Source organism: Heterodontus francisci, chromosome 16, assembly GCF_036365525.1.
Source record: "Heterodontus francisci isolate sHetFra1 chromosome 16, sHetFra1.hap1, whole genome shotgun sequence".
NCBI lineage: Eukaryota > Metazoa > Chordata > Chondrichthyes > Heterodontiformes > Heterodontidae > Heterodontus > Heterodontus francisci.
In genome coordinates this window covers 70,310,562-70,335,196 of record NC_090386.1, presented here as the reverse complement: position 1 = coordinate 70,335,196, position 24,635 = coordinate 70,310,562, and the positions used below count along the sequence as shown (strand labels likewise).

The following is a 24,635-nucleotide window of genomic DNA, read 5'->3' as shown; positions in this document are numbered from 1 at the left end:
TCATGGAAAAGGACAAAGATAAAACAGGAGTAAAAGTTCTAAATTGGGGGAAGGAAAATTTTAAGAAGCTGAGAGGTCATCTGACGAAAGTGGACTAGATACAGTGACTTGAAGGAAACTCACTAGCAAACCAGTGGGAGGCATTCAAAAGCGAGATACTACAGGCACAGTGTAGGCATGTCCCCACAAAGATAAAGTGTGGTACTGCCAAATCTAGAGCCCCTGGTTATCTAGAAGCTTACAGGGTTAAAGCAGAAAAAGAAAGCTTATGACGATCACAAAAATCTTAATACTTTAGAAAGCCTAGAGGAGTATAGGAAGTGCAGGGCTGAAGTAAAACAGGTCAAATCAAGGAAAACCCAAAAATGTTTTATCAGTACATTAAGTGCAAGAGGATAACTAAGGAAAGGGTAGGGCCTATCAGAGATGTACAAGGGAACTTATGCGTGGATGCAGAAGATGTGGGCAGGGTTCTTAATGAGTTTTTTGATTCTGTCTTCACAAAGGAGAGGATTAATGTAGACATTGTAGTTAAAGAGGAGGAGTGTGAAATATTAGATCCAATCAGCATAATGAGAGAGGAAGTACTAGAGGGTCTGACATCCTTGAAAGTAGATAAATTGCCAGGGCCAGATGGACTGCATCCCAGGTTGTTAAAGGAAGCCAGGGAGGAAATAGCGGATGAGCTGAGGATCATCTTCAAATCTTCACTGGATACGGCCGAGGTGCCAGAGGATTAGAGGTCTGCGAACGTTGTACCATTGTATAAAAAGGGTGCAGGGGATAGGCCAAATAATTCTAGGTTGATCAGTCTGATCTCAGTGGCGGGTAAATTGTTAGAATCTATTCTGAGGGACAGAATAAACTGCCACTTAGAAAGGCACGGATTAATCAGGGATAGTCAGCATGGATTTGTTAAGGGAAGGTTGTGCCTTACTAATTTGTTTGAGTATTTTGAGGAAGTAGCAAGACAGATTGATGAGGAAAATGCAATGGATGTGGTCTACATGGATTTTAGTAAGGCATTTGACAAGGTCCCACATGGCAGACTGGTCAGTAAAATGAAAGCCCATGAGATACAGGGGAATGTGGCAGGTTGGATCAAAAATTGGTTCAGGGCCAGGAAACAAAGGGTAGTAGTCAACAGATGTTTTTGTGAATGGAAAGCTGTTTCCAGTGGTGTTCCACAGGGTTCAGTGTTGGGTCCCTTGCTGTTTGTCGTATATATTAATGACTTGGACTTTAATGTGGGAGGCATGACTGGGAAATTTGCCGACAGCACAAAAACTGGCCGTGTAGTTGATTGTGAAGAGGATAGCTGTAGACTCCAAAAAGATATCAATGGTTTGGTTGAGTGGGTGGAAAAGTGTCAAATGGAATTCAATCCAGATAAGTGTGAAGTAATACATTTGGGGAGGGCAAATAAAGCAAGGGAATACACAATAAACGGGAGGATATTGAGAGGGGTAGAAGAAGTGAGAGACCTTGGAGTGCATGTCCTGAAGGTGGCAGGACAGGTAGATAAGAGTGGTGAAGAAGACATATGGAATGCTTTCCTTTATTGGCCAAGATATAGAATTCAAAAGCAGGGATGTCATGCTGGAACTGTATAAAATGCTGGTTAGGTCACAGTTGGAGTATTGCGTACAGTTCTGGTCACCACATTACAGTAAGAACATAATTGCTCTGGAGAGAGTATAGAGGAGATTTACAAGAATGTTGCCAGGGCTCAAAAGTTGCAGCTGTGAGGAAAGATTGGATAGGCTCGGGTTGTTTTCCTCAGAACAGAGGATGCTGAAGGGTGACTTAATAGAGGTGTACAAAATTATGAGGGGCCTAGATAGAGTAGACAGAAAGGATCTGTTTCCCCTAGTGGAGATGTCAATTACCAGGGGGCACAGATTTAAGATGATGGATTAGAGGGGACATGAGGGTGGTGGGTGTCTGAAATTCACTGCCTGGATTAGTGGTGGTGACAGAAACCCTCAATTCTTTTAAAAGGTACCTGGATATGCAACTGAAGAACGGTAACCGGCAAGGCTATGGACCAGGTGCTGGAAGGTGGGATTAGATTCAGCGGTTAGTTTTTTTTCAGCCAGCATGGACATGACGGGCTGAATGGCCTCCTTCTGTGCCATAATTTTTCTATGGTTCTATATAGGGTGATCAGTGTCTTTTGGATTTTAAATTTAATACCTCTCATAATAAAACCTAGTTTTCTTACAGCCTCATCAATCTGGAGTGATACCTTTAATGTTCTTTGAACTTCTACCTCCAAGTCCCTCTGCTCTTCCAAGACACTGAACCAGTATAATTATAAAAGCAAAATACTGTTGGTGCTGGAAATCTGAAATAAAAACATAAAATGCTGGAAATATTCATCAGGTCTGGCAGCATCTGTGGAGCCAGAAACAGAGTTAACATTTCAGGTTTATGATCCTTCTTCAGAACTATGAAAAGTTAGAAATTGAATAGGTTTTAAGTAGGTCAAATGGGGGAGGGTGGAAAAAGAACAAAAGGGAAGGTCTGTGATAGGGTGGAAGACAGGAGATATTAAATGGAAAAAGAGTTGGTGGGCAAAGCCAAGGGGAGTGGTAATAGGACAAGCAGAATAATGAACAGATGTCATCCCAAAGAAAAGGTTAAGACCAAAATTTGCAAAGAAAAGGAAACAGAATGAGGAACAGAGATTACCGTCTGAATTGTTTAACGGAAGGCTGTAAAGTGCCGAATCGAAAGATGAGGTGTTGTTCCTTGAACTGCTATTGAGCTTCATTGAAGACTGCAGTCTCCATGGCCTCATCTCTCCCCATCTCTGTAACCTCTGTAATTCTCCACCAGTCCCACAACCCTCTGAGATATCTGCGCTCATCTTATTCTGGCCTATTGAGCATCCCTGATTTTAATCACTCCACCCGTGGTGGCTGCACCATCAGTTCCCTTCATCTCTCTACCTTGCTTTCCTCCTTTAAGACACTCCTTAAAACCTACCTCTTTGACCAAGCTTTTGGTCATCTGACCTAATATCTCCTTATATGGCATAATTTGTTTTAAAATGCTCTTGTGAAGTGCCTTGGGATGTTTTATTATGTTAAAGTTAAAGGTTAAAGGTGATATACAAATAAAGGTTGTTGTTGTTATTATGCCTTTGGCTACCTCCCCTTAGATCCACCCCAAACTGTGTTTTGTTATGTTAAAGATGGTATATAAATGTAAGTTGATTCTATTGTTAAAAGGTGCTAACCTTGTGTCACTGGTAGCACCTTGCCTCCGCACCAGAAAGTTACGCATTCAAGCCCCACTCCAGAGACTTCGGCATATAGTCCAGGCTGACATTTCAGAGGCGTATTGAAGGATTTCTGCATTGCTAAAGGTGCCGTCTTTCAGGTGAGAGGTTAACCGAGGTTCAGTCTGCCCTCTCAACGTGGACGTAAAAGATCCTATGGCACTATTCGAAGACGAGCTAGGAAGTTCTCCTCGTGTTCTGGCCAATATATTTCCCTCAAAGGACTTCAGTAAAACAGATTATCTGGTCATGTTTGTTGTCATTTATGGGACCTTGCAATGTGCAAATTATCTGTTGCTGTGTTGCTCTATGTTACACAAGTGACTACACGTCCAAAGTACATAACTGATTGTAAAGCACTTTGGACATTGTGAAAAGGTCTTTATAATTGCAAATCCTTTCATTTGTTGTGGTATTCAAATCCTTTAGCTGCTGTATAGTCAGGATTATGAATATAACAATTGGGTTCCAATTTTATCATCAGTCTTTAAAAACCATGAAATGCTACACCATGGAAACAGCAATTTTAGCCCAACATTTGTTCTGCTGTTTTTCTCCAAATTCGTGAACTCATCTAATTCCACTCCTTTTTTTTTATTATTCTTTCACGGGATGTGGGCCTCACTGGCTAGGCCAGCATTTATTGCCCAAATATAATTGCCCTTGAGAAGGTGGTGGTGAGTCTCAATAGTTTCCAATATTTCAAATTGGAGATGCCAGGGATTAAACTCAAGGTGTTAGACATGCAACACATGAAGGAAATGTGAAAAATTATACAATGTAAAATTATAGGATGGCCATAAGATAAAAAATGATGACCAAGACAACAAATTAGGGGAAGACATGCAGGACAGCACTGACGCTGTACAAGAATTGAGTATTAATTGAATATGGTAGACAATACATTGTGTTGAATAAATTAACATTGTATTGTGTTAAAATTTTTGATACAGAACACAACAAATTGCAACCTGCCACATATGTCAAAAAAGCTACCAAGGTCAAATTATGAAAAGAATAAAAACACAGAAGATTAAATTATGTTGTATTAGACCCATTTACATAATTTAGTGGAAAGTGTAACAGCAAAAGGGTTGGATAGTGCATTACATTAGAATATAGTTCTATTACCTCCTGAAACTGGGTTCAGAATTTGACTGGACAGATGCACTCCTCTCTCCTGGCTGTTAAGGATCGTAATTTAAATATATTAAGCATGTTCAATCCAACATTTGAGGACGGAGGTGAGGAGGGAAATCAGACCAGTAATCATTCTCCTCAATCACACGTTTATTTTACAATATGAAACAAGTTATAATCATATTGAGCATGGCAGTAGAATTAATGTGCAATGAAGAGCTAGCTTTGGCTTTGATCTTGTGTCTGAGATGATAAACAGTGTGGACCCATTTCATGCTTACTATTTCAGGATTCAATGTGAGGTAGACATTGGGTAAATGCAGAGGACAATGAATGAGTGGCACATATTAGCCTGAATGTACAATATTTGATGCTGTCACTGGATGCAAAATGGGAAAAATATTCCATGCATCAGCAATGTCATCCCTCACTGTGATGCAGCAGACATGTACAAGGAGTATACATTTGATTGCCAGAGCCACCCAATAGCATAATATAGCAGACATCCAAGATTTATGAACATCTTTATCTATTATTTAGGGCTCATCATAACAGAGGTGTAAATATCCTGACATATAACAGCTAGAAAGATGTCGATAAAAGATAGCTCATGTCTTATTTTTTGCCAAATGCTTTTGTGTTGAGTTAGACAATTGAACCTGAACAAATAAAAATGTTTATGGTATAATTTATTTTAATGATTTTGGTTTTTGTGTTGCAGCAAAATAAAAATGTACAAAAGGTTTGTGATATACAAAGTTTCAAGCCCAATTACTTTTCTGAATTATTCTAAAAGAAAAAATATTACAAGGTGGCACCAAATAACTATGTACATCGTGAAACATTTCATTCCATCCTTTTTTTTTTATTAAAAAAGCTATTATTTGTCAGCTGAAAAAACAGTAACAGTGGTAGAAAGTTGGTTAAAAACTCAGCAGCTGTCATATAATAACCTTTGTTTTAGCACACATGACATTTGAGACCAAGCAACATCTTAATGACGTCAACAATCATTTCTCAGCTAAGCTATCTGTTGAATGCACAGTTTCTAATCATTTAGGTGAACAAGCAAGTCAGTCATGTGTGCTAAACAACATAAAGCCACGTAATACAAAATTGATTACAGGAACACAAAGAGGAAACATTTTACCCCACAGCTTATTTCCACTAAATAAAGCAGTATACACAATCATCACTAGCTGTTATGTAGCAGCTGATCGAACTGCTAACACTCAAGAAAGATATTGATTACATCCTCAATTATACATACAGCCTTTCATATACAGTACATATAGGACGCAGTATGGGCAAAGCCAGCACTGCTATTCATTTATATATATATATGGGGATGGGATGAACGTTTACTGTTTTCATAGAGCAAGTGTTCTTCTTTATGGTACTAAGATAAAAAGCACATAGAGCTTTAAAGGTTCTTATTAAATATTTTACTATTTACTATTCATTGGAGAAAAAGGCTTTAGGAACCCATGTAAATATATCATATATTGAATACAACAGTAACGATACTGTAATATAGGAAATGGCAATATTTGCTGCCAATATATTATATCACCCGCCCCTTGGTGGTTTCATGCATTATTAACCTGATTAATGAATGATTTAGAATCTGTAGAAAGTAGAGATTTTTCGTGTCAGTTCAATGTATGCAGTCTACTTAAGTGATAAAGTCCATTATTGAGGTAGCGTATGAAGCAACAACAACCAACTGTGCTGATATTTGCTGAAGCTGAAAGCTGGGGGCATCTATTCAGTAAAATGGGAGTCTTTTTGCATAATACACTTCCAACTGTAACAGATTTAATCACTACATACCCTTAGATAAAAAAAAAGAAAAAAAGTACATGCAAATAAGATAGGTAGATGTTAGGATGAACCAGATTCCAGAATGGTGCTTTGTGGAACCTGAGGGAATTGTTATGTTGTAACTTAGCATCAATCCAATCATACTGCATGAAATATGTTTTTTGTTTACAGTCCACATTGTATTAATCTCTTGCATTTTTATGATACAACAGTTACATGATAATCAGTATCAAAAAAATAGGTGGTTGCAGGTATGGATTTGCACTACCAGAATGCCAATATGACATTCAGTGGCAAAGTCTTAAAATTAGTTTAGAGACAGTGGAATTTTTTAGTCTATACACAGATTACAATCTGTAAAAGAGATGTTTGATATGATAAACTTGTTAAAATTTAACCATATTCATTATTAGAAATGTAAGATTATAAAAGTTTGACATTTGTTCACTAAAACATCCTACAGGCTGCCTATTTCTAAAAACCTCTTCTGGAATAAAAAGAATTGCATAGACAAAGTCATCACTTGTATTAAAATCCAGAAAGTATTCTATAAAATTCTTCTATTAAGGGTGGTAAAAATCATACAATTTTTGAAAGCTTAAAAGATTATTTGGAAAGCTCATCACAAGACCAGAATAGTTGCAGGGACTGGGGATTTTAGTTACAGGGTTAGGTCAGAAAAGCTGGGTTTGTTCTCCTTCAAGCAAAGGAGATTGAAGGGAGATTTAATAGATGTGTACAAGATTATGGCAGGCTTAGATAGGTTAGGCAAGGAAAAACTATTCCCATTAACTAATGATACAAGGATTAGGGGACACAGATTGAAGGTTTTGGGAAAGAGATGCAGGGGGAATATGAGGAAGAACTTTTTTTACGCAGTGGGTGGTAATGTCCTAGAATTCGCTGCGCATAAGGATGGTGGAAGCAGAGACAATCAATGACTTCAAAAGGAAATTGGATCAAAGGAAATAAACTTGCAGGGCTATGTGGATGGAGAGGGGGAGTGGGACTGACGAGATAGCTCTGTGGAGAGCCGGAATGGAATCGATGGGCCGAATGTCCTCCTTCTGTGACTCTAAGACAATATATGATCAGTGAAGCCAAACATAGAACATGGTCAACATTTTGGAAAAGGGTGATATAATACATTAGTAACCTGTGTTGTCATAAAGCATTGTATTCAGTATACTGTACCTCTTAAAACCCTTTCATTCGCATATTTTCATTCATTGATATCCTTCTTTATGCTAATGGGGCAACAATACACAACCACTAGATGTCTCAATTTCAGCCTAAAACAGTTATAATTTACAAGGTTACCATTTCCCAACGCCAATGTGAAGTTGGGGAATTTCTGGATGGCAACAGCTTTATTAATCAAAATGACAGAAAATAAATAATAAAAAGTAATACTAATGTGTACTGAACATAAAATCCCTGCTTATTTTAGTACTAAACTTGCAGAGAATTTTATCTTTTAATTGGAGACTTATCGCTTCACTCTTGTTTTAACATGGTGCAAACATATCTTACCCTTTGCCTTGGTTGCAGAGGTTCAATATCATGGTGCTGCCAATGCTGAAGAACAAGCATTGAGGCACACTGCAGATTACGAGAAGCCAGCAGAGCGATGAATTGACTACTTTTGTAGCCTGCAACCCAAATCACCATTACTCCACCCCCAATACCCCCCCCCCCCCCCCATACCTGCTGCAAATGCAGGTGTTGGAGCACAAAAAGATGAAAATTGAACTTCAATTAATATATTTAAAATTTAGTCTGGGGCCACACTACATTTTACCTGAATTAAAATCAATTTATGACTTTTTAATTTATCTGGCACGTGCCCTTGAGGCTTATTCTCTTGGTGGATTTTTTTTAAATGGAGCTCAAGGCAGAACACCAACTGCAATCACTGAAAGTAGTATTTAGAAATGAGAATGAATGAATGAGAAGTTCTGATGAAAGGTCACAGACCTGAAATGTTAACTCTGCTTCTCTATCCATAGATGCTGCCAGACCTGCTGAGTATTTCCAGCACTTTCTGGTTTTATTTCAGATTTCCAGCATCTGCAGTATTTTGCTTTTATATGAATGTAAAGCTTATGTGTTGCATTTGTACAGTGGACAGTGTTATTACTGTTTAAGAGTGTGAAGTTCAGCTGAGTCACTATCATAAAACATTGATAATTAAAACATGCTTAAAATTACTATTGTGTGTTTGTTCACTCACATTTGATGTTTTGATCTGATGCCATCAGTTCAATTGGAGCTTTATGCATTCAGCGCCCCAGGAAAACAGCACAACTGATGAATTTTCCTATGTATGAATGAATTATTTAAACAAATAAATGTTTAGAGCCTGACTGCTGACTTAAAACAATATTTTCAGAATATTTATGTTGTATGAATGGGACAGCTTTTTTCAGCAAGCATGCTGTGCCCACAAACAGCTGGCTGTGTTGTCCATAAGGTTTTTCATATGACAAGTTACCATTCTTGGCTAGACCATCAGAGGAAATGGAGCAATTCTCTACTGCCAGGAAGGAAAAAAATGGAAAATTGTCCTGGACACTTTCATATATTTCTTGGTGGCAAATTACATAATGAGAGGTTCAAGCTGGGAAAAGATGGTCGGAATTTTACGATACGGATGGGACTGAAAAGTCGGTAGCGAACCCGCTTCCACCTCGCCTGGGGATCCAACCCGTATTTTGCAGGTTCCCGGTCTTCAATTGGTGTGAGGGGAGACTTCCACCCGCTTGAGGTAGGAAGTCCCGCCTAATGGAGCTGCCGGCCAATGAGCGGGCTGGCAACTCTTAGTCCCAGCAGCACCACAGGGAGTGCTGGCCACTGCTGGGATTGCAGCCCAGCACGAAGAGAAGATGCCTGGGAGCTGGGAAGGCAGGTAAGTTTTGGTTGCCTCGCTAATGGTAATTGGTCGGGCCCCAGCGAGGCAAGGGTGGTCGATTGAGGGGAAGGGGCGCATTTTGGGTGTTGAGGGTGGTTGGGGTAGTTGGGGCGGTCCTCCATCAGGCACAGGGTGCCCGAAAATAAAGGCACCCCCCCCCCCCCACGACGGTTGAAAGTCTTGATTGGCCTGGGGCGGGTGGGCAGTTTATCGCCACTGCCGCCCTGCGTAATGTGGTGTTGGAGGCGGGAGCGGGTCAGGAAGAGGTCTCCCATTGCCTCCGGCTCCATTTTACACCACCACCACCCCCCCCCCCCTCCCCCCACCCCCACCATCCTCCTTGTCGGGTTGGCATAAAATTCCAGCCGGTAACTTTAGGACTGATTTGAGGTTGTTCTTCTCACAGACAGTGATCAATATATCTCAGTAGAGTGGTGGAGGTGAAAAGCCTGGCTGCATTAATAAAAAAAAAAAATTGGATGCAGGAAAGAGGGGAAAAGGTGGGAGGGAGGATTGTACAGTTCTTCTGGATCATCTTCCTCAACGATAGTTGGTGGCACGGCGGCGCAGTGATTAGCACCGCAGCCTCACAGCTCCAGCAACCCAGGTTGGGTTCTGGGTACTGCCTGTGTGGAGTTTGCAAGTTCTCCCTGTGACTGTGGGTTTCCGCTGGGTGCTCCGGTTTCCTCCCACAGCCAAAGACTTGCAGGTTAATAGGTAAATTGGCTATTGTAAATTGCCCCTAGTGTAGGTAGGAGAATGGTGGGAATATGGGATTAATGTCGGATTAGTATAAATGGGTGGCTGTTGGTCAGCACAGACTCAGTGGGCCGAAGGGCCTGTTTCAGTGCTCTATGACTCTATAGTTACCTTGTGAACTATACCATACTTATTAGAATTTCCAGCTTCAATGATGCTCAGGATAACCTTTTCCTCTCTTAGAGCAACAAAGGCAAAATTAGGGCACTTTTCTTGGGATATGCTCTGCAACTTTGTATTTAATGTTATGTTACATTAGTTTTGATGACAAAGCATATAGCACTGTCAAATGGAATCAGAAATTAAAAAATAAGATTTGCTTTTGCTTCAATTATGGACACCAGAGAAAACACAAAATTAATAATGGGACAACTAAGGTGGGCAAACAGCCATTGCTGCGGTGAAAAGATAGGCTATAGCAATATCAAAAGATGAGTCACAGCATGTGCACATTTACTCCAGTCGTCCTCAAAGTGAACTATTATTTTACTCCAATACAGCACGTGAATGTAACATAGAATTAGTTTCTCAGATAAATATCAGTCTGAAGTAGCACAAAGGAAAATAAAAGGAACAATCCAGGAAATAGTTCTTACTCTGCTTCACTGCATTATAGTACAATAACAGTTCATTTCCTCTTTTGACCATGTGACAACAGAGACAGGGAAAATTATACAACAAACATTTGAGGTAGATATTTCACGAAAAATAATAACACCAGATTAAATCATACAGCATAATATGACCGTTCAGATGGCACATTATCTTTTAGTTATAAGTGTACCCATTTTGTAAATAATCATTGTTTTTGCTATCTCTTTGTATTAGGTGCATATCTCATTGATTGAGATTAAAAATGTCTTCAAAAACAATCATCCAAAAAAGCAATGATATTGCAGTAGAGTTAAAAGAACTTTGAAAAATGCTCAGTTTTCCATTCATGCAGTTATGAATATATTAGTGTCACTACATAGATTTTCTTTGCAACATACTTATAACCTGACCCCTTACTCGAGTCAGCTTCATTTATTAGCAGAAGACATCCAGCTGGGGTTCTATTATGAGTCCTGTTATATTGACTTTCTGAAGTGTCAAAAAACATTATGCGCACAAGAAATAGATTTCTAATAACTGCATGTGTAATCGCCAAATAAAGATTTATTGTAAGTTCCATCTACAATTGTCTAACACTTGATGTGAACTATGTAATATCCAATGCATTTTATCTATTCAAGTTTCACTGGGATTAGTGAATCTCTCATCAATGCTGTAACTTGCAAACTGGTGAATCCCTCTTAACGTTCAGTCCCCCGTATAGATGTGTCATTAGTTAATCTGTATTCCCAACTGGATTCACTGTGTCTCCCTTTGTATATAATTTGTGAGCAAACTAGATTGGTATAAAGACTAAATTCATGTGAGTACCTGCAATAGATTGTGTATTGGCTCTCTGGATCATTGTACCATACTACAGTGCTCATACACTATTCAGTTTGAACAATATACTGAATTAGTAAGATTGCAAATAGAAACTACTAATAGTGTAAACTGGCACTTTCATTTATTATCAAGCAGCCATTTCTGCTAAGACTATCAGTATCATTTAAATCACTGTCCAGGCACTGTTGCTCTCGCTGCCCAAATTTTCTCCCCATCTGTCTGGGAAGCAGTGACTCTTTCTGGCCTATGCTTCCACAGGCATCCACTCACCCTCTGCCACCTCTTCCAATTGGACATTTTGCATGTATGAATCCAGACAGTGAGTTTGGTTAATTACTTGACCAAGGAGGCCAACGGACTGAGCCCAATCCTGTCCTTAGCTGGCATCCACACAGATACATTTTCCAGCATGAGTCATTGGATAGTGAGCAAGAGTGACAACTTTGGCTCATTTCCCCCATTCCCTAGCCCAAGGTCACTGAGGCCAATTGTAGCAGCCCTAAATCCACTCCAGCTGAAGCCAACCAAAACAAAAACAGACCAGGATTTATAATTGGGATCTTCAACTCTGCGTTGCTTAGTGCTACACTGGATAGTGCCCTTACTCATTAGGTTATCTGAGGAGCTTAAGCAGGCACTGTTTAGCATCTTCTCAATAGTTTTTGCATCAGGCAATAAGCAACAGTCTGGTCCATAGTAGTATGTAAAAAATAAGGCTTCAAATTAGGGATGTAATTATACAAACATTTTAACATATGGCAATTGTGTCAAAAGTTATTACGATTATCAATAACTCAATGTTGTTAAGAAGAGTTCAACAAAGAAGCATTAAACAAAAATGTTGTTATAAATAAAAGCATCTTAAACATTTACCCATCATTTCTTGCTTCCTTTACAAAAATTAAAATATGACAGAATTTTTTTAATGCTTTGACAAATTTCAAGTGTATTTCACCTAACTATTCCAGTGATTTTCTAAGTTTGTCATTAAAAATTTGAAGCGTGCTTCTTGTATTATTTTTGCTTCTCCCTTAAAATTAATTACTATTTCAATTTGTCTATTGCTGTCTTTTCCATTTTTGAGTTTGAAGTTTTTTTTAGATTATCAAAACACCATTTTATTTTTAAGAGTAACAAGACTTTACTTTTCCTACTGATTGTGATTACCACCGTGATCATGAAACATATTTAATGATTTTAAAAAGTGTTCATTAGTGACATATTGCATGATTGTTACACCCTATTTCCCAGTAGTTGTTTTTGTGAAACTAATTGCACAAATCTCAACATAAGCACCAGTGTTACTTCATTGGCCCTGTTACTTCCTGTTGGTTCTTAGTAGTATTACCACTAACGTTTTGACTTACTTTATATTTATGCCACATTTAATTTCACATAAATCTGTGCTGCTATTTGATTTTTATGTTAGTACCACAGCTTAAACACAAAATTGCATGCTGGTTTTAAAGCTCCTGAGAGGCAAATTCTAAGGACATGAATGGGTTTCATTGATAAGCTGATTTGTGTCACTTTCTTCACTGCAAAGTTGCATATTTCCACATAGGCAGAGTTCCCAAAATTAGTTGTGGAAATGTGATTTATGGCAATTGTAAAATGGTTTTATTCTTCCATCCTTTCGGTAAAGCTCATTAATCAATACTTGATATTGATTTTAAATGAAATGAAAGTTTACATATCACTCAGTGGGTTTGGCATGAGAAAATTGATGAAGTCTTATAATTTTGGAACAACCTGAACATTCTCAACCCAAACTGTTGAAAGCTTCTTTTCTGAATCATTACATTATCTCACTGCAAACTATACACAATAGTTTACAACCATAGCCTTTTCAGATTTAGAAAACATTAACTGGACAATTTGATATCTACACTACAGGCAGCACTGGTGCTCGACTTAAACCTCCATTGGAACAAAAAGCCCTTGGTGAAATGTTCAATTGATTCTTCAATCTTCATGCACTACAGCTGTGAATTAGCACCCATTTCACTGCCTTGCAACCAGACTGAACATGTACTCCATGTCAGTTTCAGCAGTAATGAGGAAATATTTAATTTCATACCATTACCTAACATAGGTGAAAGGCAATACTCATCTGATTTGGCACAGTATTCTTATTGTAATCATTGTACCATCTCATATAGATATGCACCCCATTAGAGAACGCAGTATGATACAGCAGTAACAATCCCCCCCTGTCTTTCCCTTCCCCCAACCAAATGGTTTGAAAATCTATCAGATCAAGAACATAGGCCAGACTTGAAAGTTGATACCCCATTACTGGAAAGGGCTTTCTGGTTCAGACGTAAGTCTTCCTAATAAGAGAGGTTAGTTGTGTTGATTAGTGTATCTTTATGGATACACTCACCTATTCACTGCTTAAAGCTGCAGTATAACTTAGAAAGTAACTCTGACATTTTAACAGAATACATTTATAAAAATACTGTACCACATACAACTCATAACAATTTGTAAGTATTGTAAAATAATATTTATATTCAGGGAGTCCAACACTAAAATTTAATTACTTATTATTATTTGAAGCCATTTTTCCTGAGAATTTTCTCTGCGGTTTTTGCATGGTTTTAAATAAGATATTAAAATTGACACAGGATGAGTGTTAACTACATTTTGGAATAAAAAGTGTCAAATGTTTTGCTAAATGATTGAAAATGTCATGATATCTTGCTATTTTATACTGCAGCTTTAATTTTTTTTGCATTGAAACGTGTACAGTCCATCACAATGCAAACTTTAACTCAGTTACTATAATTGTCTATATTTTTTTGTTCGCCGAATATACCAGTTCTTTCCATAGAGTGCACAACATTCTTCCATTATCAGAATCGTCATACCTTCAAACTAAAATACGTATCTGTTCTGCTTACATCAAAAATAGACATATGGGGTACGTAGGTATTGATAGTTCAAACAACACCAGTTGTCTAACTTCTACAAAGTATCATAGCAGTACTTTTATTACTCTGAACATTTGGTCACTGTTTGGCAAATAGTTTGTTACAGTTTAAAGAAACTTTCAGTTAAGGAGAATAAGCTGCTGTAAAATTTGGACATGATTCTTCAACCATCACATGCAAACCATGATACAATTTGTTTTTCAAATTATCAGAGAACTAACAAAAGTTTGGTACTTCCATATTTAAACCAAAAGTGGCATTCATTTACCAGTGTGCAGCCTTTCATGATTGAGGGATGCAATCTTGTGCAGACTCATTCTCAATTTTTTTGACAACCGTAAAACCATTTGCTGTCAAAGGCAAAAACAAAAAACCTGACCATCCAACTCTGGCAGAGTTGGAATGTTGTATCAATACCATGTTACAACTCCTTTGAAGACACATTTGTGGACACAGGCCTTCTGCACACTATTATGATGCAGCAAGGTCAGTAGTGGGTGACGCTTGTAGTGCACCGTTATTCTACATAGGCTTGAACCCCTTAGGAAGGGTAATCTTATTCCACGCATCTAGCTCTGCTAGTATGTGACTACACTGTAGTTTCATATTCCAGTACTTCCTGTGTGAAGCTAAGATTTCTGTACTGGAGGCGTGGAGTGGCAGGTGAGGTGTATTCCAAGGCCAGGATGGTTTTGCGCAGCCGCCTGTCAATAAAGTGCGCATCCCAAGCAGGATACCGTTTTCTGGGTAAGTCAATCCTGATAACTGGCCCTTCTGTCCGCAGTGTGCGCGACACTGGTGTTGGGGGCACACTGGGCCTTACCTGAAAAACAGGCATGCAACTGTCTCGATCAGCTGGCACTTGCTCACCAGCTGTAGTCCGGCACTGGGTCATTGCTCGGGGAGGAATTGTTACAACCTGTGCAGGTACGTGTGTAGCAGTGTCTTGTTCTCCACCATCAATGCACCCTCCTGGTGACCCAAACATTGGTCCATTTGGGTGCAAAGCACCATAATATATAAACATGAAGAATATTCCAAGAGCAAAACTACTAAACACTACACAAACTATGATTAAGGCTTCAAAGTCTGTTGTACGGGAATCTCTGTACAAGTACCACAGCACAGTCAAGGCAGCATTTTCACAAAATGTAATGAAGTAGTAGATGAGCATTCGACACCGAGTTCTCCCTTCCTTAACATTAAACCAACAGAAAATGTAGATAATTCCAACAACCATGTTATAAATGATCTCCTCCCACTTGGACATACAAAAGTCCGTTTCCCCATGAATGATCCAGAAGGTCATGATGCACCAGTGACTGACAATAAAGATTCCAAAGTAGAGTTGGAAAACGGAGGCGAATAAGGAAAATGCAATTACTCGAGCAGCAATAGTGAAGAGATGCCAAAGAATCTGTGTAATAGCAGCCTTGTAGGACATCGGCATTTTGTCATCTCTGGAGTCACGAAGTATCTTCTGGTAGGATGCTATCATCCAAGCAAGGGACAGTAGCGATGCTGCTGCTGATAGACCTAGGAAAAATAATAAATAGGAAAAAAATGCATTAACTTGTTTCAGTGATGAAGCAGCTCTTCCATTATATCAATACTCCAACAGTAATCATGCAGAAACATCAGCAAGTATATTTGGCAGCAATCACGGCAAAATTGTTAATGTGTTTGTATGACATTCCTCTACCTGCTATGTTAAGAGAGAAGTTAGCAGCTTATTTCAAATGGCTAACCTTGACCATTTAAATGGAGGACAGACGATTGTCATTTGAACGTGTTATGTGTTTGTGCTCCATTATCCTCCAACTGTTGCTTCTAGCCTAACATGTTTGCTTTTCCAGTTTTCAGGTGTGCCAGGATACCTTGAACTAAATGAATACTTTCCAGTAAAAAGTTTGCACGAGTAGAACACGAGGAGCGTCTTTCATCCTATTTGCTGCTTGACAAGGTGATGCCACAATTAAACTTACTGCAATGTAGTCTGTCACAGCCCCAGTTTCATCAGAGCTTTAGTGCCTCTTTCTTTGAATCAACCAAGTGAGCCCCACAAACAAAAACACAAGCTGCAAGGCAACCAATCATTTCTGATGTTACACATGATACCCAAGGTCACAAAAACACATGCACTTACAGAATATTGCCCTATGGTATTGTTATGACCGAGGCAGGAGGAGTGCACTGTTTATTCCACTTCTCCAGGGGTCACAACATATATTTAAACTTTTTCCACTTACCAATACTGTCAATCATAGACTCTATTTTTATCCCAGAATAAAACACACCAACCAGGTTTCTTTAATAAACAAAATTATCAGTTTATTATAAAAACAAGTCTTAACCAGTAATGAAGTAAAGCATAAACACACAGATTGAAAGTTTAAAGTTCCCTTTTTACCTTAGCCCCTCACACTCACACATACGCACATACACCAGTTAACTGGAAAAATAAAAGGGATTGTTGTTTCGAGCTCTGTTACAATAAAAAACCACTTGGGTTGAATACTTGCTTATTCTTGAAGAAAAAACAGATGAGATGTGTTGTGTTCCAAAACTGGATACAGTCTAGCCTTCGAGTACATATAGATGGGTCACTGAGATCTTTTAGAACAGTTCTTTTCAGGCAGCGTTGGTGAAAGATTCGGTTGTCTGAAGACCACAAAAACCAGTAGGAAATGACTAGCTTTTTTTCTTTGGCTGCAACTTTTTTTTAAAAGAATGCTCAGTTGTGATGTGTGTTGGTGTTTTATACGAAGTGTGACAACTGAACTGTGGATAAGCTGGTCTCAAACTGTATGTACTAAACAGAATTCCATGCTTTGTCAGAGTAATTCATGAAAAGCATGCCTATTGTGGTTTCTGGTTCTCAATCCCTGATCAGTGGATCATATTTACTGTAATAAACAGTAAGTATCCAGCGGGGGAGCCTACGGGAGTGAAGCAACATTGTGAGACAGTGAGATATAGGGCTGAATTTTCATCAAGGTACGGAGGTGGGACCGGAGGCAGGCAGGCCAGCAATTTCACGCTACTGGCCGGTATGCCAGTCTGCTGGTATGCTCCCACCTCTGGCCTATTTAGAGGAGGACTACTTCCCACCCAGTAGTGGCGGGTAGCCAATTAAAGTGCACATTGAAGCACTCTTCACACGCCATCCAGAAAGGCTTCCCTCTGCTGAGTCCCAGCAGTCGGCTGGGGGGGGGGGGGGGTCAGCGATGCCTCCTTTAATTCCCCTCACCCCGCAGCCATGATTGCCAGAGGGCCACAGCTGTAGCTGCAGGCCATCCTGTGGGTGTGGTCGGTAGGATGGGGGGGGGGTGGGTGGTGGTGGGGTGCGCGCTTCCCCCTCCACAATGCTGGCCTGACAGCTATGCTCACACTATTTTTAAATATTGAAAAGTCTTCAGAGGACACCTCCATCTTAAGGTCCGCCCGCAGTCACCCACCTACTTCAGCAACGCCCATCTCGGACAGTGGGGCTGCTGGTCTTCCAGTGCCGGACAGCTTTGGGAGCCCACCTGACATCCTTAATTAGATGGGGCTCCTTGAGGCAGCCACGTAATTGGCCAAAATCTCCCTCTGGATTCCTGTCGGCAGCATTTTTGGGTTCACGACCTGCATTTCAGCCCAATGGTGGGATTGGGTACAAAAATTCTGCCGTACTGTCAGATAACTCTTAAGGGGCGATTTAAACCATGCCCAACCAGAGAAAACCATGTAAGTGGCTGATTTGTCTTGGAGATGTACCTAACATCCCATTCCTTTTCCACTATCTTCCCTTTTGACCTGCTCCTCTGACCAAGCAAGGATGACACCTGCCTGCTTTAAATATGCAGCTCAAACTCCGATGGCGACATCAGAGCTCGAAAGCTATTTCAACCAGTGCCTGAATATGGAAACATCAGCTCAACCTCGCGGGTAGATGTGGGGTCCAGGAGGAATAGGAAATCTCCTCCAAGCCCCGCAAGGAAAGTTTAGATCTCCCCTGCCCTTGACTCCCCCTTTTTCGCCATTGCGAGTCTTTCCTGCAACCCTTCCCCCAAACCTACTCGAATGTCACTGACTGTTCCTTTGGTCCCTTGCGGCAGCCTCCTGCTGCCGGGCATTCTGCTCACGCCCACTAGCTGGATGCAGCTTCTTGCCAGTTTCCAGTGGTCAAATGAATGGAAGAGTGAGCACCAGGTTTTAAAAGCGCCCATGTCTGATGCAGCTGAGGTCAGGATACTTTGTCGCTCACCCACTCAGAGTTAAAATTGGGGCTTTACTGAATAGGATTTGTAGAGGTCATGATATGGTCAGAGGACAGCAGCAATTCACACCATCTTCAGACAGAAATATGTTGTATACATTATGGAGGTTGTTATAACATTCACCACTACTATTGTGACAATTGTGAGTCCTTAGTTTGGGTGCATGTGGATTGTGTTTAAGAAGGCAGCTGTTTATTTGTCATACAGCTGGCAAACTAAGAAATCATTACTTTATTAATAACAACCAGATGGTTTCATTCTGCAGATTGGAGAACGTCAGTGCAGCTCAGTTGGTTGCACTTTCTTCTCTACATCAGAGGGCTATGGATTCAAGCTCTACTCCAGGACCAGGGCACGTAATCTAGGTTGAAACTTCAGTACAATTCTGAAGGGGGTAATGTGCCTCTACAGATGCAGGACTCCATCCTGGGATTTGGGCAACAGCAGATTATCGCAGCTGGGTAAAATTCCACCCAACTCTACTTCCAGCAGTGCAACATCACTGTAGGAATTTTGGACTCCAACAGCAATTTTCAAACTAGTTCAGGGAATTCTCCTCAGACAACATTCTTACCAAAAATAGATTAACTTGTCATTTATTTCATTGGCATTTTGAGGGCCTTGTTTTTTTAAAATTCATTCATGGCATGTGGACATCGCTGGCTAGGACAGCATTTATTGACCATCCCTAATTGCCCTTGTGCACAAAATGGCTGCTGTGGGCACCTACTCTTCAAAAGTAATCCATCGTTTGTGAAACATAGTGGTACATCCAGATAGTTATACATACATTGTAAAAATAAGTTTGAGAAACATGTGTGACAGTTCAGATATCACAGTATAAAACTGACAAATTACAACTGAACATTTATTTTACAAAATATAGAGAGAACACAGAAAAAATTAGAAAGCCAGTCATTTCATGATTTTTTTTTTTCAGAGCTTAATGTAGCCTGGTCTCTCCACAAGACAAGGAGCCCAACAGCTGCCAATCTGGAAAAAAGCTCAATACCAGAAATATATAAATGGAAGTCCTTTAAACGCAGGGTCTTACTTTCATTGGAATAGAATGCTAGTCCTGGCTGTTAAAATGATCCAGATGGTTTCTCCAATGTCTACAGACTAGTGACCTTAGAAAACACCTTGAGATTTTGACACTAATCAAGCATTAGAACTAGAGCTCCCAATTTTCTTAATTGCACTTATAATTAATAAGTTTAAGGCCATTAGTGATATAATCTGCAAGTTTTAGGGGTTATTAGAATCAACCTAACTTTAATTCTTTTGCCCTCAATGTCCTGCATTAGTGGAAACGGCCCTAAAATTCTAATGAATATTTTGCCCATTTGGAATCTATGTATTGATTTTGCAATCAACGTCACTGTATCACTCATTTGGAAAATTTATTTTAAATAAATGCAGTGTAACTACATCAAGGAACCACTCTTCTCCTGGCAATCAATGACTTCACTAACAAGCATGTCAGTTAGTATGTTTTTCAGACATGGATTTGCTGAAATATTTCTATGCTGTGTGTTTGAAAGCAGATGTAAAATAAATAACTAAACAACACCACAGATGTTCAGTTCTGGGCACAGTGATACTCTACTTTTTAATCATTGATTTTGTCAATGCTAGGGAAAGAAATGTCTTCTCACTTTTAATTGTTTGGAGCAGAATCAAGTCCTATCAGGTCAGACAGAGCAAACTAAAGCTCCTTTTACACTGTGCCACAAATACATTGATTTTTGAAGAATGTGAATTCTCCACTTTGCACAACAATCTTACCACGATTTCTGGGTGGGACTGTCAGTGCTGAATTATGATTAATGAGTTCATGTCCATCTATCAATAACTTTGGGCCGAGTGCCTTTCCTGTTACATTTTGTCACATCTTTGCTCCAGAACAAATTCCCTTGTCCACATTTATGATTTGCCTATGTAAACTTGTCACAAGTATTAAACAATTATGGTTGATTGTGGAGCACATTTCGAGCTGTTTGTGCCAGTTTGTCCACAATCTTGCTTTTTTTTTTGTTGAGGTTCCACAAGGTAACTAACTATCTACTAAAACTTTTACCAGTTTAATTATTTATTTCTCATTACATTTTCTGATATAACATTTAGTTTAAAAGCTTATCATTTCATGTTATTTTGATTCAAAGATTTCCTTGTTTATGGACTTTTGGACAGTTCCACTCCCATTTCCAAAGTTGTCCTTTCTTCACCAGCTCATTATTTTACCTTCCTGCACCATTGTGGGGACCTCAAAATATAAATGCAAATTTTGTTTTTATTTATCCAGAGTTCCCAAATAATTTTCCTATCTGAGATCTTTGTTTAGGTTTCCTGATTAAATTTATGCACACAAACCATCCACCCCCCCTAACCCCAGTTATTGACGTGCAGGGGAGTACAAAGTAATTAGCAGAAGGAATAAAGAAGTTCTGAGGTGAGAATTTTTCACCCAGAGGGAGGTTGGGGAGGGGGGGGGGGGGGGAAACGGTTGGTGGCAGGAATTCACTGCCTGAAAGGGTGGTAGAGGCAGAAACCCTTATCCCATTTAAAAAATACTTGCATATGCACTTGAAGTGCTGTAACCTACAGGGCTACCGACCAAGAGCTGGAAAGTGGGATTAGACTGTATATAGCTTTTTCAGCCGACACAAACACGATGGGCTGAATGGCTTTCCTCTTTGCCATGAATTTTCTGTTTCTATTATTACGACTGAGGTGAGAGGAGGGCACTGTCTTTTCTAGCCCCACTTCTCCACAGGTCACAACACATTTTAAAAATGTTTACCCAGTTACTGATTCGGTCATATCCTAGAATAAAATACACCAACCAGGTTTTTTTTTAATAAACAAAAATTATCAGATCAAACAAGGCTTATCCAGTAATGAAGCAAAGCATTAACACACGGATTGAAATATGAAAGTTCCCCCTTTAAAATCTCCACACACACACAAAAAATTACAGAAATTCACTCTGCAGAGGTCCGTTACAAAAAAAAAAGACAAAAAATACTTTGGCTAAATACTTGCTAATTCTTGAAAAAAAAGGAGAGGATATTGAAGGAAGTCAGTTGTCCCGGTATACAGAGACAGGTCACTGGAATTTTTTCAGAAGTAATTCATTCTGGAGATGTTGAGAAATCGTCTGGTAGGCTTTCCAGGAGACATATGGCATTAGGAGTTTCAGCCAATACACACTTGAATCGCAGGCTTTTTCTAAAGACAGGAGGAAAGAGGAGCTGACACAGTGGGCATCTCATTGTCCCTTAGAGAGGTGCAGGCAAAATTAGCTGGGGTTTCTTTCTCCTTGGCAAGCAAAATAGCAACAGTCTTCAAAACAGTTCACACCCCAACTGAACCAAAACAATGAACTGGGCTTGGGCAGGACTTCCACCTCCTTGAGGCAGGAAGCCCTGGCTAATGGAACTGCCAGCCAATCAGCAGGCTGGCAGCTTTTGATCCCAGCAGTGCCACCGGGAGCCTGCAGTGGTGGGGGGAGGCCCTTTAGTGCCAGTTAATAGGCCACTTAAGGTCCTTAATTGGCCTGGGGCAGACAGACTGTTGGGCTGTTTCTCGCCAACGCCAGCACCCAGTGTAAAATCGCAGTGGGGGCAGGAGGGATTCGGGAACAGCCCCCTCCACCTCCCACTCAATTTTACACATCCCCATGCATCCCCGCCGCCCACCACCCCAGTCACTAGTCTGCTCGTTTGGGGGCTGTAAAAGTCCAGCCAATAGCTCAGAAGCGAAACCACAAACAGAAAGTCAACCTCCTGACCTCTATAAACGTTAACATGTGGCTTCTCTGTAAACATCTCCCCAGGTCACCAAGGTTTCTGTTATTTATTGATCTTAAAGCACACAATTTTCAGCAAAGGTTTTTTCAAACAACATCTGAGTGTCCTTTCAGTGAACTGTCAACAACAGAACAAAGTCCAGCATTTATGAAATCTTCAGCCTTTCAATGAATCCATCTCCACAATTTAAATGAGTCCTCAAAAAAAAATGCTTAAAAAATACAGAAGCATCTTCATAACACTATGCAAGTATGATCACGGCCCTGTGTTGCTACCTATTTCCAGTGACAATCTCTTCATTTGTCTATTTGCAGGCTTCCTTGGACTCGGGGCTGAATTTTGCGGCTAAGTCGCAGTTCCTTCGTTGGGACTGGAAGCAGGAGTCGCTTGCACGTCGGTGTGAATCAGCCAGCCACACACAATCTTTCGGTGGCCGACCAATTATCAGCCAGGAGGTGCAGGAGCCGATCACTGAGGGAGCAGAGGCAGACTGAAAGGCAGCGTCAAGCCACACCGCAGCAGGTCCTGGTGCCATATTTAAAGGGCTGCCAGCATTGTATGTAATGGAGATTGCCTGGTAACCTTCAGAGAGGAAGGCAGCTAGAATGGCAGAATGAAGACTTCGGGTGGGCCCATGCTTCAGTGATGCCACCCTGCAGTCTCTCCTCCAGGCTGCAAGGGCAAGGCCCGACTGACCAAGCAAGCCCGGATGGAGATTGCAGAAAAGATCAGAAGCTGTGAGGTCAGCCCCCTCCACACCGCCCCCCCCCCCCCCACCACCGAATGTGGATTCAGTGGTACCCCTTTGGGGCTTGCAAGTAGAATGAGAGAGGGTGGAGACAGCCTGACCACCCAGTCAGTGGCAATGGGGTCAGACAGCAGCATATCAGAGGCATGACTGCATTTCAGTAAGGGGCACCCGTCTGCAATTATTGACTCCCGCAAGGTCCCTCGAGAGTGGCTGTATGCAGGAAGCAGTCGTGTGCCCCCATCATGGACACCTGGGCTGCCACCAGCATAGGCTTTGTGCTTGACTTTGTGGGGAGACCAACAGTATTCATCTTTCTGCTAGCAGGAGAAAAACAGTCCATCACTTCAAGGAAAGGGCCAAGACTGGCAGAGGGGTTCCATTCCTAGCCATCCTGACCCCCATGGAGGAGGTGGCGTTAGAACTAGCAGGGCAGCAAGGTGACCGCTCCATCATTGATGGCAAGACAGGAGTGCAGAGCCAAGAGAGCGAGTGGCTGAGTGCAGAGGCACAAGGGAGCCTCTAGCACACACGAGGTATAGTGCTCATGTACACCACTGGACACATAGCTCCACATTAACACTAGTTGAAAGGATGCAATGGGAATCCAATAATCCTTCAATCTATCTCTCCTCTCATTCAGGTCAGGCTGAAGAACAGAGAGCTTGAGTGACCGGGGGATAGCCGCCCACTTCTGTGGAGGAGGGGGGAGCCTCAGAGGACACTCCGCCACAGCATTCCCCCACACCAGTGTAGATACTCTCACGTTGGTGGGTATCCATCCGCACTTCGATTCGGGGACACAAGGTGGTGAGCACAGCACTGATGCGCACGAGCAGCTGATTGAGGCTGTGACAGATGAGGCCACTGACAGTCAGAGCACAGGGCCACACTGAGCCCCAGGTTGATGAGGTGCCTCTGGAGTCATTGGCAACATGGCAATTGCCGGAGGAAGGGAACATCTGGCAGAGCTGCCAGGGACTATGCACACCCAAGAGCAGACAATGGAGGTGTCCATCCAGGTCTTGAGTGCTGCCTTGATTATAATTAATAAACGCTTGGCTTTCTCCATTGAGAGAGTGGCGACCCAAATGGAGTGCCAGATCCAGCGAACTAAGTGAATGCGCATGGACCTGCATGCCATCTCCTAATCCACGAGCGCTGTGCAGCAATGGCTGGGTGAGCGGACTGTGGCGCCTGGAATCTCCACTAGGTTCTCGCACTTCTCAGGTCAGCAGGGAGGTACAAGTGTGCCTTGCAAGGGAGGAGGAATGGCTGCCTTCTGCATCTGGGGGCTCTTCTCAGGGCACTCCTGGTGTTGACATTACTTCCGCAGGCCCTCTGCCAGTAACAGCACCACGTCGATCCACTGTGATGACAGAGGAGGGTCCTGCACTTGTGCAGGAGCCCCTCAGCATGCTGGTGCCCTCCAAGCCTCAGGCAGTCAGAGGATGACCACTAAGGTCATCCCATGCCATGAGTCAACAAGGGCAACAGTCTAACTCCACCTCAGCTGC

General features: G+C 41.1%; 1 protein-coding gene across 1 annotated transcript in view; it reads right to left on the bottom strand.

The window, feature by feature from the left end:
• Nucleotides 1-14,885: 14,885 nt before the first annotated feature.
• The window catches only part of LOC137378486 (XK-related protein 7-like), a 213,499-nt gene continuing 203,749 nt past the window's right edge, over nt 14,886-24,635 (bottom strand). The window contains exon 3 of the mRNA XM_068048820.1: nt 14,886-15,832. Within this exon, the coding sequence (XP_067904921.1) occupies nt 14,886-15,832 (947 nt within the window). The remainder of the gene's footprint in view (nt 15,833-24,635) is intronic.